Below are 16,511 nucleotides of genomic sequence, written 5' to 3'. Positions count from 1 at the left end.
AAGGGGAAATGAATCATTTAATATACAGACAACAACACTTCTCCTAGAATGTTACACTTTTCCTGGTCTTCTTTCTTATCCACACCAGAGGACAAGATAGAGAAACGTGTAAGAAGATACTTGGATGCTATGATGTGCTTCCTCATGGCCTGAGATGGAGGGTTTGTGGCTTCCATCTTTCTCCTCCCTTTTTATTTTTTTTTTAAGATTTTATTTATTTATTCATGAGAGACACAGAAAGAGGCAGAGACATAGGCAGAGGGAGAAGTAGGCTCCCTGTGGGGAGCCCAATGTGGAACTCGGTCCCAGAACCCTGGGATCATGACCTGAGCCAAACGCAGATGCTCAACCACTAAGTCACCAACCTTAGTCCCAACCCTTCTTTGTTCTTAAGTGTTATCTATCAGCTGAGGAGCAACTATCTGCACCCTGCCCTGCTCTGCTCCCCCAGATCCTACTTTGGACTTTAACTCACCACAACGATTATCTCTTTTCCTATTTTCTCTACAGTGAATCTGTGACTTAAAACTCTCCAGACCCTTGTCCTTCATTCTTTCATGTTGCAACTCTGCTGTTCTTCAATTGTTCCCTCTTTTGTTTACATCTGCCTATGAACCATAACCGCAGAAACAGAAAGACAATGCTATAAGCAAATGGGCACTTTTTCTCACACCTGCAGGTGTACCACATTTTATTGCACTTCATTTATTGCTCTTTGCAAATCACTGCATTTTTTACATATTGAAAGTGTGTGGCAACCCTGCATCGAATAAGTCTATCATTGCCATTTTTTTTTTTAATGGCATTTGCTCATTATGTGTTTCTGTCTCATGGTTTGGTAACTCTTCAATATTTCCAGCCTTTTGATTAGTATTATATTTGAATTGCTGCCATCTCTTGATAACACCTTAATGGATAAGAAGTTGCTTCTTATGAATGAACAAAGAAAGTGGTTTCTTAAGATGAAATTTCCCCTTGGTGAGATGCTGCAAAGATTACTGAAATGACAAGAAAAGATTTAGAATATTACGTAAACTTAGTTGATAAAGCAGCGGTGGGGCCTGAGAGGATAGATTCCACTTTTGAAAGAAAGGTAAAATGGCATCAAACAGCATTGCTACTCATGCTATCCATGCTACAGAGAAATTTTTCACAAAGGAAGAGTCAACCAACGCAGCAAACTTTATTACTGTCTTATTTTAGGAAGTTGCCACAATCACCCCAAACTTCAGCAACCACCACCCTGATCACTCAGCAACCGTCAACATGCAGACAAGAACTTCTACCAACAAAAACATTACAACTTGCTGAAAGCTCAGATGATGGTTGGCATTTTTTTAGCAATAAAATATTTTTAAATTAAAGTATCTACATTTTTTTTTAGACATAATGCTATTGAACCCTTAACAGACTACTGTACAGTGTAAGCATGACTTTTATATGTACTGGGAAGCCAAAAAATTCATTTGCCTCACCTTATTGTAATATTTGCATTATTGCAGTGGTCTCAGACCAAACCCACAATATTTCTATGGTGCGTCTGTACATTAATTATATTCCTCAGGTCTACCTTGTCATCTCCGCAAAATCCTATCCAACTGTTATATATGCTGTTTCATGTCATGTGAGAGTAAGAGAGGCACAGAATTAGATGAATCAGTATCTAATCTAGACTGTTCTTTACAGACAAGCATCTAAAATCAATGTTAGAGTAAACAAACAGGTCTCAAACATGCCCACTATTATTCAGCTTCTACCCAGCTTCTTTCAAGCATGAGGATGGGCAATTAGTTCTCAAACTCAGGAGAGAGGGATCAAATACAGATTAAGAATGGTGGTCATGATAATTCAAACCATACAAAAAGATAATCATACCTTCGTAATTGCAGTGAAGACCTTTTCCAGAATGGCATTTGGCTGGGCAATTTGTGGTCCATTGGCCTGGATGTTGAGGGCTATGGCACATGGTTTGGCTACAAATCTTTAAAAAAAAAAAAAAAAGAAAGAAAGAAAGAAAAAGGTCAGAGGAAGTCATTCTTTCTATAACTGCTCTTAATGTCACCAATTAACTACATATTACTCAACTGTCCCAACAAAGTGCTGAGCGAACATACGTTGGTCACTGTAAAGCCAGTTTAACTTTCTTTCTTTTAGTCCTCCAGCAGTAACAGTAAAAAAGAAATCCTTTTATAACATTTAAATCTCCTGATCCTTAAGTTCTCATAAGACTGAACAGGTAAAAAGACTACCAAATCACATATGTGACAGAAGTGAAACAGATAAAAATCATTTTAAATGATTTGTTTTTCTTACTAACATCCGGCTAACAATTGTCATTGCTCATGTATTTTTGCTGTGAAAAAGTATTTGTGAGAAAGTATTTACTAACCATCTGATTATACATGGAAAATGTACCTTTGATCACCTCTACATCATAAAATTGGCCATTTTTGTCTCTATAATCAAAGCACACTATATTCAGCCCCAATTCCTTATGGCTTCTCAAAATTCCTGCTTTATGGTTATTCGTGTCTTTCTCATACAGAGTAATGAACGATGTCAGACAGTATGATGTCCCAGACAAGTTGAAAAGTCTGCAATAATTACAAACATCTGCTACACTGTTTTATCCTAAGCAAATGACTATGTCAAGAAGAATGCAAAGACATAACTTCATTTCTGGTCATGTTTGATATGTGAATGAGGCACTGAAGGAATAGGAGAGGGAGGGCATGGGGCGCCAAAGGTATGGTGACATCTCTAAAGCTTTTTTTTTAAGTACTTATAACCTTAAGAGCTGTTTTAGACTAAATGTTCAAGAAATAAGGTTTTGTGATTGTTTCTCTTCAGTAATGACATCTAACATTTATTTTTTATTTAAATTCAATTTGCCAACGTATAGTATGACACCTAGGGCTCATCCCATCAAGTGCCCTCCTCAGTGCCTGTCACCCAGTTACCCATCCCCTCACCCTCCCACCCTCTAACATTTTCTACTAATACAGTATAATATAATATCCGATGAAAGCATTACCCAAATTAATTTAATGTTGGCCAAAGGCAACAACTGATAAATGTACAAAACAGATCAGGAAGCCTCTTTAATATTAGTTGATGAGATTAAAGGATAGTAGACAAAGGAATTTTTTTAAGTGGGACTAATGAAGTTTACATATATTCACCACATAATACCCTATTGGATCCTATTTCAAGTTAAAGAGAAGACATTTATTCAAACAGGAAAATGGAGTGCTGTACATGCAAGCCTAAACCAGGAAAGAAATATACAGAAAATGTGATTTTAATAACCGTTTCATTGCAAAAAAAAAAAAAAAAAAAAACCTGTTTCACTGGGCTCTCTGAGACAAAGTTAGGAAGAAGGACTAACCACCCCTCCTCAGTATGTAAGTGTTCTAGAATCTGAAGTTTTCCCCAAACTTGCGTTCTCAGTTCTTTTTAATGTAAAGTGTTCTAAGATATATTACCTATTCCCCCACCTTCTTAAAGAGAAATGTAATCTTTTTCATTCTGGGTCTTTACTATGAATAATCATGAAACTATGGCCAGAACTAGTGGGGGGGGGGGGTGAAGTATGATGGGTAATGCCCATGGAAGAGAGTCCAGAACTTGTTTTCTTTTCTTTTTTTTTTTTTTTTTTTTAGATTTTATTTATTCATGAGAGAAAGAGAGAGAGAGAGAGAGGCGCAGAGGGAGAAGCAGGCTCCATGTAGGGAGCCCAACACGGGACTTGATGCTGGGTCTCCAGGATCAGGCCCTGGGCTAAACCGCTAAGCCACCAGGGCTGCCCTAGAACTTGTTTTCTTGACAAAGTTTCCTGCTTTGTGGTTTTTTGCCTCCTCTTTGATAGAAGTGTGAAAAGATACATTACAAGGTCCAGCAAGAGTGGGGAAAAAAGGTAAAATAGCAAGATTAAATTGGTATAAGGGCCAACATCAATTCATCATGGGTTGCCTTTATCTTCCCTGCTGGATTTCTCCCCAGCCTTCTCTCTTCTTCCCCATCCCCACAACTTCTAAAACAATGTTCAAATTTCCTTTCTGAATTTGCCATCATCCTTGTAATATCCTTCTATTCTAGTACATGGTCTTTTTTCTATCTTCTAAAGAGTTAAGAGTCTAAATGCAGAGGATGATAGTTTCACCTCTGCATACACCATGACAACGCCTAGGCTTACACATAAGGAGGTTAAGAAACATGATCAACTGGTTATCTTTAGTAAATACGTCTTCATTGTTGCTACCACTGTTTTGAGTGCTGTTTACAAGTTAACAGACCTTCTCTGTGGGCAAGCAGTAAGAGAGTCAAGAAATTCAGTCAACAGAATTTATTCAAAAGCCACTTCTTCACCGTTGCTATCATCCTGCAGTAACTCAGAAAACACATTCCAAAAGGTTTTTTAATATCTATTATGCAATACAATGCCTTACACATTTCTCTTCTTCTTAAGCTTCAAACCACTTCTTAAAAACTCTTCTCTAAATTTCAAGAACAAATGCAACAGCATCTTGAAAAAGGCATATTCCATGATCACCAAGCTTATCAAATTTTGGTAATCAAAATTATCAAGTAAATATGTTGCTCTGTAAACCGATTTTTAAAGTGAATTCCAAAGGATAGGGTGGAAATAATCTCTACCACTATCTGGCTGTGCCATCGTAGCTGCAGAAATCTCTCTGTGCCTCAATCTACCCATATACATGGAAATTTAATAATAGCTATTATTATAATAATAATATAAATTGCATGTACAAATACACATATATGTTAAAACATGATGTCACATGGTTTCTTTGTCCAAAACTTTTGATGTGCGACATCTGTATGGTTTCAGATCATATAGTATTTACACATCGTGACTCCTCTGGGCCCAGAGAAGCTTCAGCTACACTGTGCCATACCATGTCTACCCAACACATTCTAACAGTACCAAGCAAACAAGCACAGAAACCTAAACAGGCAATTGAAAAAGACAAGGGTCATCAGATAGAGTAATCACTTGCCTCAGTTGAAGCTACACACATGGTACTGGTGTTAGCTCTATTACCCCTCACTAGGCGTTTCCATTTCAATTTATCTAGTATGCACAGCCAGACACTTAATTTCCAAGATTTAAAAAACTTCACAAGATAGGCAGAAAACATCTAATTTGAAGTCTCAAATAAGAGAAGATATGTTTTTTTATTTTCCTAACAGTATCCCTAATTATATGAAAATACAAAAATTTTATTTGTGCTTATTCTCCAATTTGTGAATCAAAAAAAAAAAAAAAAAGAATTTGTGAATCACTCCTGGGCATTTTGTTTTTTCAGAGACAGTATTAAACACCAAATGAAACCCATGACACAACTACTGTCATTTTGTTACCTGGTGCTATAGTCCATTAGAGAAAAGGTGGATTTTTTTTCTTCAATGCTTGCTCTAACAGAAATAAGTTCACCGAAGTTGTCTTTCACAGGTTTGTAGCGACACAGAGATAGATGGGGAACAGGGGGAGGGGGCCTACCTCCAAATACAATAGTTAAAAGGAAACATGTACTTCCAAATTTTGATGATTACCTTTACCAGGAAATGCTCACCTAATTACTTTTTTATCAAAGGTAGCAACACTGCCTTCACAAGATCAAACATTCATAAAGTCCTTTCATGTAGTAGAACATATGTGCAAGGAAACATAATAAGGATGTGAGCTTTGAAAAATACTATTCTCAATTTAAAAGAGAAAATACCTAAGACATTTCTACTTTTTAATTCCATTTAACATGTATTTGTATTTTTTTATTTTTTTATTTTTTTAGATTTATTTATTCACGAAAGAGACACAGAGAGAAAGGCAGAGGGAGAAGCAGGCTCCCCCTCTCTGATGCAGGACTCGATCCCAGGACCCTGGGATCACGACCTGAGCCAAAGGCAGACACTCAACTGGTAAGCCACCCAGGCATCCCTATATTTGTATTTTAAACATGAATTAAACATCTTTGCACAGAGCACCAAAGTAAGCTCTGGGCTGGGATGTGGATAAAGGTACAACAAAACACAAAGTGATCACTGTACTCAAAATGTTTATAATATGTTAAAGGAAATTAATTTTAAAAATAAATACATGTTTAGAGGGTAAATATTAGTTCCAATCACTTAATACCATGTACTCTTCAGGGGGGAACATGGCCAGAAACTTTCAGTTCTTTCCAACTCTAGCATTTCCTGCACTTTTCAAAATAGTTGTAAGACTACAGTGGAGTATACAGAAACCTACACATGATATGAATGCATAGAATTAAATCACACACACACACACACACACACACACACATGCACGCACAAATGAGCATAAGTACATCTGGAGAAATCTGAATAAGTTCAGCAGATTTTATAACTGTAAACATCCTGGTTGTAATATTATACTATAATTTTGTAAAATTTACTATTGGAGGAAACTGGATAAAGAGTACATGAACTTTCAGTGTATTACTTCTTATAATTGCATGTGAATTTGTAACAATCTCAAGGAAGATTTCAATTAAAAAATAATTAGAAAAATTCTGTTTTTGCAGTATGGAGCTCCTCAAAAAGTTAAAAATAGAACTACTCTATGACCCAGTAATTACACTACCGGGTATTTACCCAAAGAATATAAAAATACTAATTCAAAGGTATACATGCACCCCAATGTTTATAGAAGAACTATCTATAATAGCCAAATTATGGAAACAGCCCAAGTATCCATCAAGTAATGAATGGATAAAGAAGATGTGGTATATTTACACAATAGAATATTCCTCAGCCATAAAAAAGAATGAAATCTTGCTATTTGCAACAATAAGGATGGAGCTAGAAACAGCATAATGCTAAGTGAAACAAGCTAGTCAGAGAAATACAAATACCACACGATTTCACTCATATGTGGAATTCAAGAAACAAAATAAATAATCAAAGTAATAAAAGAGAGAGAGAGGCAAGCCAAGGAAACAGACCCTTAATTATAGAGAACACACTGATGGTTACCAGGAGGGAGGTGGTTGGGGATACGTATGGATGAAATAGGAGGTGAGGATTAAGGAGGACACTTGCTGTGATGTGTGAATGGGATGTACAGAAGTGCTGAATCATTATACTGTACACCTGAAACTAATAGAACACTGTATATTCGCTAACTGGAATTTAAATAAAAAATTTAAAAAAGAAAAAGATGGAGCACAGAAAAAATGTGAAACTGGATTATCTCTATTACTAAAAAAGACAACTTTAAAAAGATGATAAGCAGAATTTAATTCATTAGCTTTAGTGCTTCTTTGTGGGATTTGTCTATACCTTTAAGTATCTTTGACTTGCTATAATAAATCCACAATTAGGACTAAAATAGTTTTTATGTGAAGATTGAGGTTCTAATACACTGATTTTTTTCATCTTTAAAAACTCTGTATAACATACTAATCCCCCTTAAACTAAACTACCTAGGGACTTAGGAGAATGAATAAAAGCAAGTAGACTTTGGAGAGGAGTTAAAGGTAGGAGCGGGATCCCTGGGTGGCTCAGCAGTTTAGTGCCTGACATCCGCCCAGGGCATGATCCTGAAGTCCTGGGATCAAGTCCCACAACAGGCTCCTTGCATGGAGCCTGCTTCTCCCTCTGCCTGTGTCTCTGCCTCTCTCTCTCTCTCTCTCTCTCTGTGTCTCATGAATAAATAAAATCTTAAAAAAAAAAAAAAAAGATAGGCAAAGCTACCAGCAGAGAGTAAGTTCCCTGTCTATTTATTTATGTTTATTTTGCAGCTCTGCCCTGAGAATAGACACAGTCACAGTAGTAGATGAAACACTGATAGAAAAACACACTCTCTAGCTGCAGGAACCACAGGAAGGAGCCTGGGAAAAATCAGAGTGTCTAGGGAACCATGAAAGGGGAAAAGCCAGAGAAGCCACTCCCTAATTCTGTATATAAACAAGCCAAGTTCTGGCTGACCTGTGAACTATGTATGTACAAGGTAAACTGAAAGCAGCCAGGAGCTAAGATTTAAAGAACTGAACTGAGGCCAAAGCCACTATTCACTGCAGGCATGATAGGCTACAATTTGAATCCAACTAAGTAAATCACCTGTTAACACAAAACATCAACACTTTTCAGGGCAATATTAAAATAAAAACCTGAGAATCTCCAAAATTTAACCTTCAAACTCCAGGATCAATCTAATACATTGATTAAGAGCAAAGGAAAATATGACCCACACTTATGGGAAAAGACATACAAAGATATTCAGTGAACTTGAAGGTAAGTCGATAGAAACCATGCAATCTGAAAAAGAGGAGAAAAAAAACAATGGAAAAACAAACAGACTTTGAGGGCCTATGGAAAAATTTCAAAAGGTTAATGTATGGGTAATTTGGGTTTCAAGAAAAGGAGGAGACAGAGTGGGGAAGAAAAAGAAGATATTAGGAAAAAAAATACAGGGCAGCCTGGGTGGCTCAGCAGTTTAGCACTGCCTTCAGCCCAGGGTGTGATCCTGGGGTCCTGGGATCAAGTCCCACATCAGGCTCCATGCATGGAGCCTGCTTATCCTTCTGCCTGTGTGTCTGCCTCTCTCTCTCTCTCTGTCAATCATGAATAAATAAATCTTTTAAAAAAAGAAAAAAGAAAAAAATATAGTTTGCAACTTCTCAAATGTGATAAAAGATAAACAGATTCAAGAAGCTCAAGAACCCCAAAAGAATAAGTCTGAAGTGAAGAAAACCAAATATAAAGAGAAAATATTGAAAATCACCAAATGGGGCACCTGGGTGGCTCAGTCAATTAGACATCTGCCTTTGGCTTAGGTCATGACCCCAGAGTTCCAAGATCGCCCCACATTGGGCTCCTTGCTCAGTGGAGAGTCTGCTTCTCCCTCCCCTTTGGTCCCTCCCTCTGCTTATGCACACACACTCTCTCTCTCTCAAATAGAAAAGAGAAGAGGAGAGGAGGGGAGGGGAGGGGAGGGGAGGGGAGGGGAGGGGAGGGGAGGGGAGAAGAGAAGAGAAGAGAAGAGAAGAGAAGAGAAGAGAAGAGAAGAGAAGAGAAGAGAAGAGAAGAGAAGAGAAAAGTCACCAGACAAAAATGGCACATTATATACAGGAAACAATGATTTGAAAGACAATGGACTTCTCACCAGACCTTATGGTGTCTCAGTGATAATGAAACAACATCTTTAAAGTGCTGGTGGGGGAGGGAAACTGGTCACCCCAAAATCCTATGTTGGGCAAAATTATCCTTCAAAGAATGGTGAAAAGAAAACTAAGGCAATTTGTCTGGCACCAGACCTCTACTTCAAGAATACTAAAGGAAGTTCTTTAGGCTGAAAGGAAGCACAACCACAGGAAAACTTAAATCTTTAGGAGTGAATGGAGAACATCAGAAATGACAAATATGTTAGCAAATACAAAGGTACTTGGAACTGCGACCAATTAATAATTGATGAAATAACATATATTCCACCCAGACAGTGCTAGAAAGGAATCTGATTATGGACAAGTAAGCATTCCAAGAAAGGACAACTCTGGAGAGGTGATTGCTTCAATCCACTGCTTGACTACCAACACTTCCATAGACTCCAATATTCATCAATAATGGTATACTGTGGCTAGAATCACAGTATTAAAAATTTAAAACTTCTAAGACCGGTATGGATCAAATTTTGAAAGTTAGTATGTAGGTACACGTTCAGACATACAAGTACACCTGTGTCTGTACAAGCAGGCATGTATGTATGACTGTGTTCCATAATCCTAAAATAAAATGTTTCAAGAAAACAAATATTTACTGGAAAGATCAATATGGAGACAGGAGACTGATGCTTATTGACAGTTACTATGCGCCAAGTGTTTTGCAAGGTTTTGTTTTTTAAGCCCAATAAAAACTTTCTGAACTAAATTTTAGTCTCATTTTATAGAAATATAAAGTATATCTCAAAGATATACAGGATCTGCCCAAGGTCTTAAAACTTGAAGTAAATGGCTTAGATAAGATTTAACCCCAGCTAATCCTAGCATAACCTATTCATAAAAACAGTATTTCCCTTTCCTTAAATAAAAAAGGTAAGTTGATTAAAGACACCTCATTAAAATTTTGTGATATTATATACTTTTACTCAGTAATCCCACTTTAAGGTATTTATCTAAGAAAATCTGTCAAAAAAAAGAAAAAGAGCCATAAGCATAAGGACTTCCATGCATTTTATTTATAATAGGGAAAAATAGTAAAGAACATAATGATTCACTAACAAATGACTCACTGAGCACCTTCGATGTGTCAGTTTTGCTCTAAGTGGTGGGAATGTAGCAGTAAACAAAGTCCCTTTTATGGAGCTTACATTCTAGTGGGGGAAGGGAGATAAAAAATAAATACAGCAGTGTATATTACACCAGACAGTAAAAAGTACTAGAGAGGAAAGTAAAGCCTGCTTATTAAAAGGATGGGATGGGGCTGCAATGTTTAATAGACTGGTCAGGGAAGGCTGCTGAGAAGGTGAATAGATTCCTGATGGAGGTAAGGGAATAAACCAGGAAGATAAATGGGGAAGAGTATTATGGACAGAAGAGCAGTCAAGGGCAAAGGTCCTGAGGAAGGAATATAACTGAGGTGCTGAAGGACTATGAAGATAGAGCATGTCAGGTAGGCAGCTGGATAGAGTAGTCTGAAGTTCAGGAATGGTTTGGGCTCAAGATACAAATTCGGTGTCGTCAACATACAGATGCCATATAAAGCCTTAAGACTAACTAAATCACCTGGGAAGTGAGTATAAGTATATGAAAGAGGAGGTTCAAGAAATAAGCCCCCCCCCCGGGGGGGGGTGGCACCTGGGTGGCTCAGTTGGTTAAGTGTCTGATTCTTGATTTCAGCTCAGGTCATCATCTCGGGATCATGAGATCAAGCTCCATGCTCAGCAGAGTCTGCTGGAGATTGTCTCTCTCCCTCACCCTCTGTTCACCACCCCCACCCCCCAACCCCTGTTCACATGCTCTCTCTAAAAATAAAAAAAATATTTAAAGAAAGAAAGAACAAATGAACGAACCCTAGGATAAGATGACTTCAATGTTTCATGTTTAAGTAAATTAGAGTACAAAACCTCCATGTAACAATACTAGCTATTTAAAAGAATACATAAACTATGTGGACCATGAAAATTTATAATACAAAAGTAATTTTAGAAAGCAAGCTATAGGGGTGCCTGGGTAGTTCAGTCGGTTAAACATCTGACTCTTGATTTTGGCTCAAGTCATGATTTTGGGGTCGTGAGACAGAGTCCCATGTTAGGCTCCATGCTGGACAGGGAGCCTGCTTGGGATTCTCTCTCTCTTTCTCCCCCTGCCCCTCCTATCCCAGCTTGTGCATGCATGTGTACTCTCTCTCTCTTTCTAAAAAAATAAATAATAAAAATATAAATAAATAATAATAAATTAGATTTAACATAAATTAATAAAATAAAGCAAGCTATACATTTACAAGAATGGATTTAGAAGGCATAATGTTAAGTGAAATCAGTCAGCCAGAGAAAGTCAAATACAGTATGATTTCACTCATATGTGGAATTTAAGAATCAAAACAAAGAAAAAAAGAGACAAACCAAAAAACAGACTCTTAACTATAGAGAACAAACAGATGATTACCAGAGGGGAAGTGGGTGGGAGGATGGATGAAATTGGTGATGGGGATTAAAGAGTACAGTTATGATGAGCAGTGAGTGATGTATAGAAATGTTGAATCATTATAATGTAGACCTGAAATGAATATAACACTGTACGTTAATTATACTGCAATTTAAAAAATAAGTTTAGAAGCTCCTGGGTGGCTCAGTTAGTTAAGCATCTGACTCTTGATTTTGGCTCAGGTCATGACCTCAGGGTTCTGAGATGAAGCCCCATCTCATAGGCTCTGTGCTGGGCATGTAGAGCCTGCTATGATTCTCTCTTTCCCTCTCCCTCTGCCCCTCCCTCACCTCTCTAAAAATAATAATAAAAAATTTTAAATAAATAAAATTTTAAAAATAATAAAAAAATAAAAATCAGGCTACATATACTAAAAGGACAACTATAAAACAAAACACGTAACAGAACAAAATCTGAAGAATAAAAAATGGTCATGTTTTAGCAGAAGAATTTAGCACTGTATTTCTTCTGTGTTTTGTTGTTGGGCAACAAAACCCAGGTGGAAAAAGGTGATGTAGTTCATAAAAATACAATGAACTTAAGGGTAAAAGAGAATTATGGACAGGGCCAAGACAATTGCCAACTATACAATGGTCAAGTTCTCCAAGAGCTCAAAAATGCTTATTAACTATTAAAATTCTACTGAGCCTTCATTTTTGTAAAACTTGATTTTAAATATGGTGTACACTATAGAAAGTGTAAAAGTAACAAAAAACACCTAATAATATTAAACATCACCAGGAATGCCATCACCCAAAGATAAACATTCATTGCCATTTGAGCATTCTTTTGCTACTGCTACCCCACACACTTCAAACATGTTTATCCTTTGTTTACTGTATTTTTATTAAAAATTAAGTCACACCATATATATTCAGTAATCTTCATTTCCCCATTCTAAATATTTCTCCCAAGAAATTACATACCCCTGTAAAACGTGGTACTTAATGGTTACACAGACCTAAGTGTTCTCACATTTTGCTATTGTGAAGACTCTCTCATGAAATAGCCATTAAACCCTTTCTGACAGTACAAAACTCTGCTCAAGTCCAATTACCACAATACAAATTCAAGCAAAGATGAATATGAAAGATTAAATTCTTCAAATTGATTTGAAATAACTGTCATCTCAGGATAATTTTCCATTGTTCCATGTGCTGATCTTTACTACTTGTAATTGTGGATCACCCCTGCAAATATTTCCAAAGCTTCAAAGAAATCAGTCATAAAGTTTTGAATAGGAAAATCTCTAGACTCCTCTACATTCTGAATTTTTATATTTTTAAAGATTTTTGATGATCAGTAGAAAAATGGGCAATCACAGAAAATAGAAATACCAATAAACATAGAGAGTGATATTCAACCTCACAAGGAAAATGCAACAATACCACTTTACAACCTTCAGGCTGGGTCTGACAATATAAAATATAGCTGAGGATTTGGAAAAACAAGAATGCCAATAAACTGCTATGGTAAATGAGGTAAACAAATACAAAATTCGTTAACAACAACCAATAAACATATTAAAAGATGATCCTTCACACTTAATTTTTAAAAATTGGTATCAAAACACTGTATCATTTTCACCTGTAACATCCATACATTTTTTTAATTTGGATAAATTTCAAAACTAGTAGGAGTAAAGAAAAACAGGTACTCTGATAAACTGCTGATGCATCTCCAAACTGGTACTTAGAAATGCAATTTACCAGAACTTAACAAATTATTAAAATGCCTAAGCTCTTGTGTGCTTTACTAGTTATATATCCTACTAGAAATTTACCCTACAGATATACTAGCATTTTTTTTAAATGAAATTTTTTGAAATACTGCTTGAAATAACAAAAAAGGCAGGAAACAAATACTTATCTGAAGGATACACAGGAAATATGGCACATCTATACAATGGAATTCTATAGGGTTATTAAAATGAGGTAGATTTGTTGTGCTTCAAAACATAACAGTGAAATGTAAAATACAAGATACAGAACAAGTATTACCATACTTGTTTACTTAAAAAACTTTTAGGGGCACCTGGGTGGCTCAGTGGTTGAGCATCTGCCTTCAACTCAGGTCGTGATCCCGGGGTCCTGGGATCAAGGCCCGCATCAGGCTCCACAAGGGGAGCCTGCTTCTCCCCCTGCCTGTGTCTCTGCCTCTCTCTGTGTCTCTCATGAATAAATAAATAAAACCTTTAAAAAAATTTTATTAGGAAGAGTAGTGACAAACTATTAATGATGATAATCTTTTAGATTAATAAGACTGATTTGCATTTTATACCTTTCTGTATTGTTTAGGTTTGTATGTATGTATGCTTCATATTTGAGGGTAAATAATATTTAAATGCCTTCAATCAATATTTAATAATGTAAAAAATGCTCAGAGGCAAAAGGTAAGGCAATGTTTATATGATAACTACTCATAAATATGTAGAAGTTTTTTAAAATTTTGCTTAAATTCAATTGATTACCATATAATGTATTATTGGGGTTTCAGAGGTAGAGGTCAGTGATTCATCAGTCTTATATAACACCCATGTTACATCACATACCCTCCTTAATGCCCATCACCCAGTTACCTCATCCCTTAATCTCCCCCCACTCAACAAGGGTTTTGTTTCCTAAATTGAGTATCTTACAGCCTGTGTCTCTCCCTGACTTTGTCGTTTTATTTTTTCCTCTCTTCCCCTATGATCCTGTTTTGTTTCTTAAATTCCACATATGAGTTAGATCATTAGACACATAAATTTCTGACATATAAAAGAAACTGAAAATATGCTAAAAGGTTAACATGCCTACTGCCAGGTAAAAAGATTGTGGCTTACTTTAACATTCTTTTTTATGCTTTCCTATATTTTCAACATCTTAAAATGAGATTTCAAATACCAAAAGTAAAAAATAAACATCTTTAAAAATAGAGATGAACAGAACCGTTTCTATGCCAGGTAAGATGCAAAACCTTAATGACACAAAAACTGAATATGGAAAGCCCTGAGGCAGCTGCATTTCAGCTAATTCCATAGAGCTCTTTAAGCAAAGGGCCCCATTGTGAATGAGACAAGGAAGAGAAACAGTAGGTGGAATAAAAATAAAATGCCATTTCAGTACCTTGTCAAGTCGACAAAGGATGAAATTTAAGTCAACGGGAGCACCAAAAGATACGAAACTATGAAACTGCTTGAAATTACTTCAAGAAAAATGTTACCAACACTAAATAAATACACTGGGAATTTTTAGATGCCACCAGGAAATAAATTGCTTCTGCCCATGCCTGCAGACACCACAGAACTTCTCTATTTCCTCATCTATATAATGAAAACCATAATTACAATCTATCTCATGCTGGGAAGTATTTCTAAATCATTGGCATCTTGAGACCAATTGGAAAAGGGATAGAGATGGGGGACTATGGCACACAGAGTGGTGTACATGCAGAAGACAATTTTACAGCATCATACAGTAGAAAGACAAATTCCTTTAGAACAAACCCACATCCACCATGAATTTGCTCTGAGCCTGAATCTTGGAAAGCTGTGTAATATTTCTGAACCTTAGTTATGACATTTATAAAATGGGAGACAATAAAACCTACCTTGCAAATTTTATATGAACACTGAAAGAATGATTATAAACCTCATACCACGGTGTTCAATTGGCTAGTCTTAAATGTTCACATTCTAAGAAGCATTCATTTTGCATATTAGGAGGACCTCTGGTCTGTGCTAACTGATAACCTGCCATGAGAAATGTGTCACAGGAAGAACATAAAGATGGCAAAAACTCATAAAAGAGACAGAAAACTTGAAAGCTTCTTACGTCACATGCTTTAGCCTTCTTCCTCCAAGCCAGATTTTTTCTCTAAAGACATCATTCAAAAACTTCCTTTGGGTATGAAACCCTCCTGTACATTTCTTTGCAATTTCCTGTGAATCTATAATTATTTCAAAAGAAAAAGAAAAAAAAAAGAAAAATCTTCCTTTGGTATCCTATTTTAGTTTTTCATCATGTTTGACTCGAAATATTCTTCCTGCATAATTTTTTCTTGCTGAAATGTAAACCCATTTCCTCTTTTCTCAGCCCTCTGGAGAGATCGGTACAGTCAATAACCTCTCCAAATACCCGAAAACACTGATTAAGTCATTCTGCGTTCTTCTCTCTTCAAGAATCAACAGCCTGGATCCTATAAATCTTTCCCTGTCCATCTTTTTCTGACTTTAAATTTTTGTTCTTTTTAGACTTCAAGGATTCTTTTTGGAATCTAACTTTATCCTATTCCTTACGGTAGTGGAAGAGACCCTCAGATAATGGCTGCTTTTATTCATAAATAATCATTGGCAGAGACTTTGTTGTTGTCAAAAAAATTCACAAGAAGCATTATAAAAATTACAGCTAAATCATAAATACCTGGAGTAAAGGGACTTGTCAATCTAGTCCACATCAGCCTTGTCAGAGTTGCAGATCAGAAACTGGAAGGCCATCAAGTGCCATCAGCTATGAGATGAAATCCTTGGAAAGCCCAAGTTGACCTGAGAAATGTCAAAACTGCCTCTCCTTGTTATGCATTTCCAGAATTCTAAAAACAAAAACTTTGGACTTCAGACATTTCATCATGAGCTCACTGCAACTACTCAAGAAGCAAAGAATCTAGCCTTTACAGATATAGTTCATAAAAAGAAACTGTGTCTTAACTAAAAATACGCCTCTATATTTTGCATAAAATAAGAAATAAAAGGCATTAGAAATATTTATAAGAAAAATCATATAGTGTTTATTTATGTATGAAAATACCCTTGTAGTTAGGAAAGCCTTTAACACATTACCA

At 36.3% G+C, this 16,511-nt stretch overlaps 1 protein-coding gene across 2 annotated transcripts in view; it reads right to left on the bottom strand.

Annotated features, from left to right (window-relative positions):
- CERS6 (ceramide synthase 6) overlaps nt 1-16,511 on the bottom strand; it is a 301,865-nt gene that overhangs the window by 206,599 nt on the left and 78,755 nt on the right. For both annotated transcript variants that reach the window (XM_025460063.3, XM_025460064.3), the window contains exon 2: nt 1,876-1,981. In XM_025460063.3, the coding sequence (XP_025315848.1) occupies nt 1,876-1,981 (106 nt within the window). The remainder of the gene's footprint in view (nt 1-1,875; nt 1,982-16,511) is intronic.

Source organism: Canis lupus, chromosome 36 (genome assembly GCF_003254725.2).
Source record: "Canis lupus dingo isolate Sandy chromosome 36, ASM325472v2, whole genome shotgun sequence".
In the NCBI taxonomy this organism is placed as follows: Eukaryota; Metazoa; Chordata; class Mammalia; order Carnivora; family Canidae; genus Canis; species Canis lupus.
This window is presented reverse-complemented; position numbering and strand designations above follow the sequence as displayed.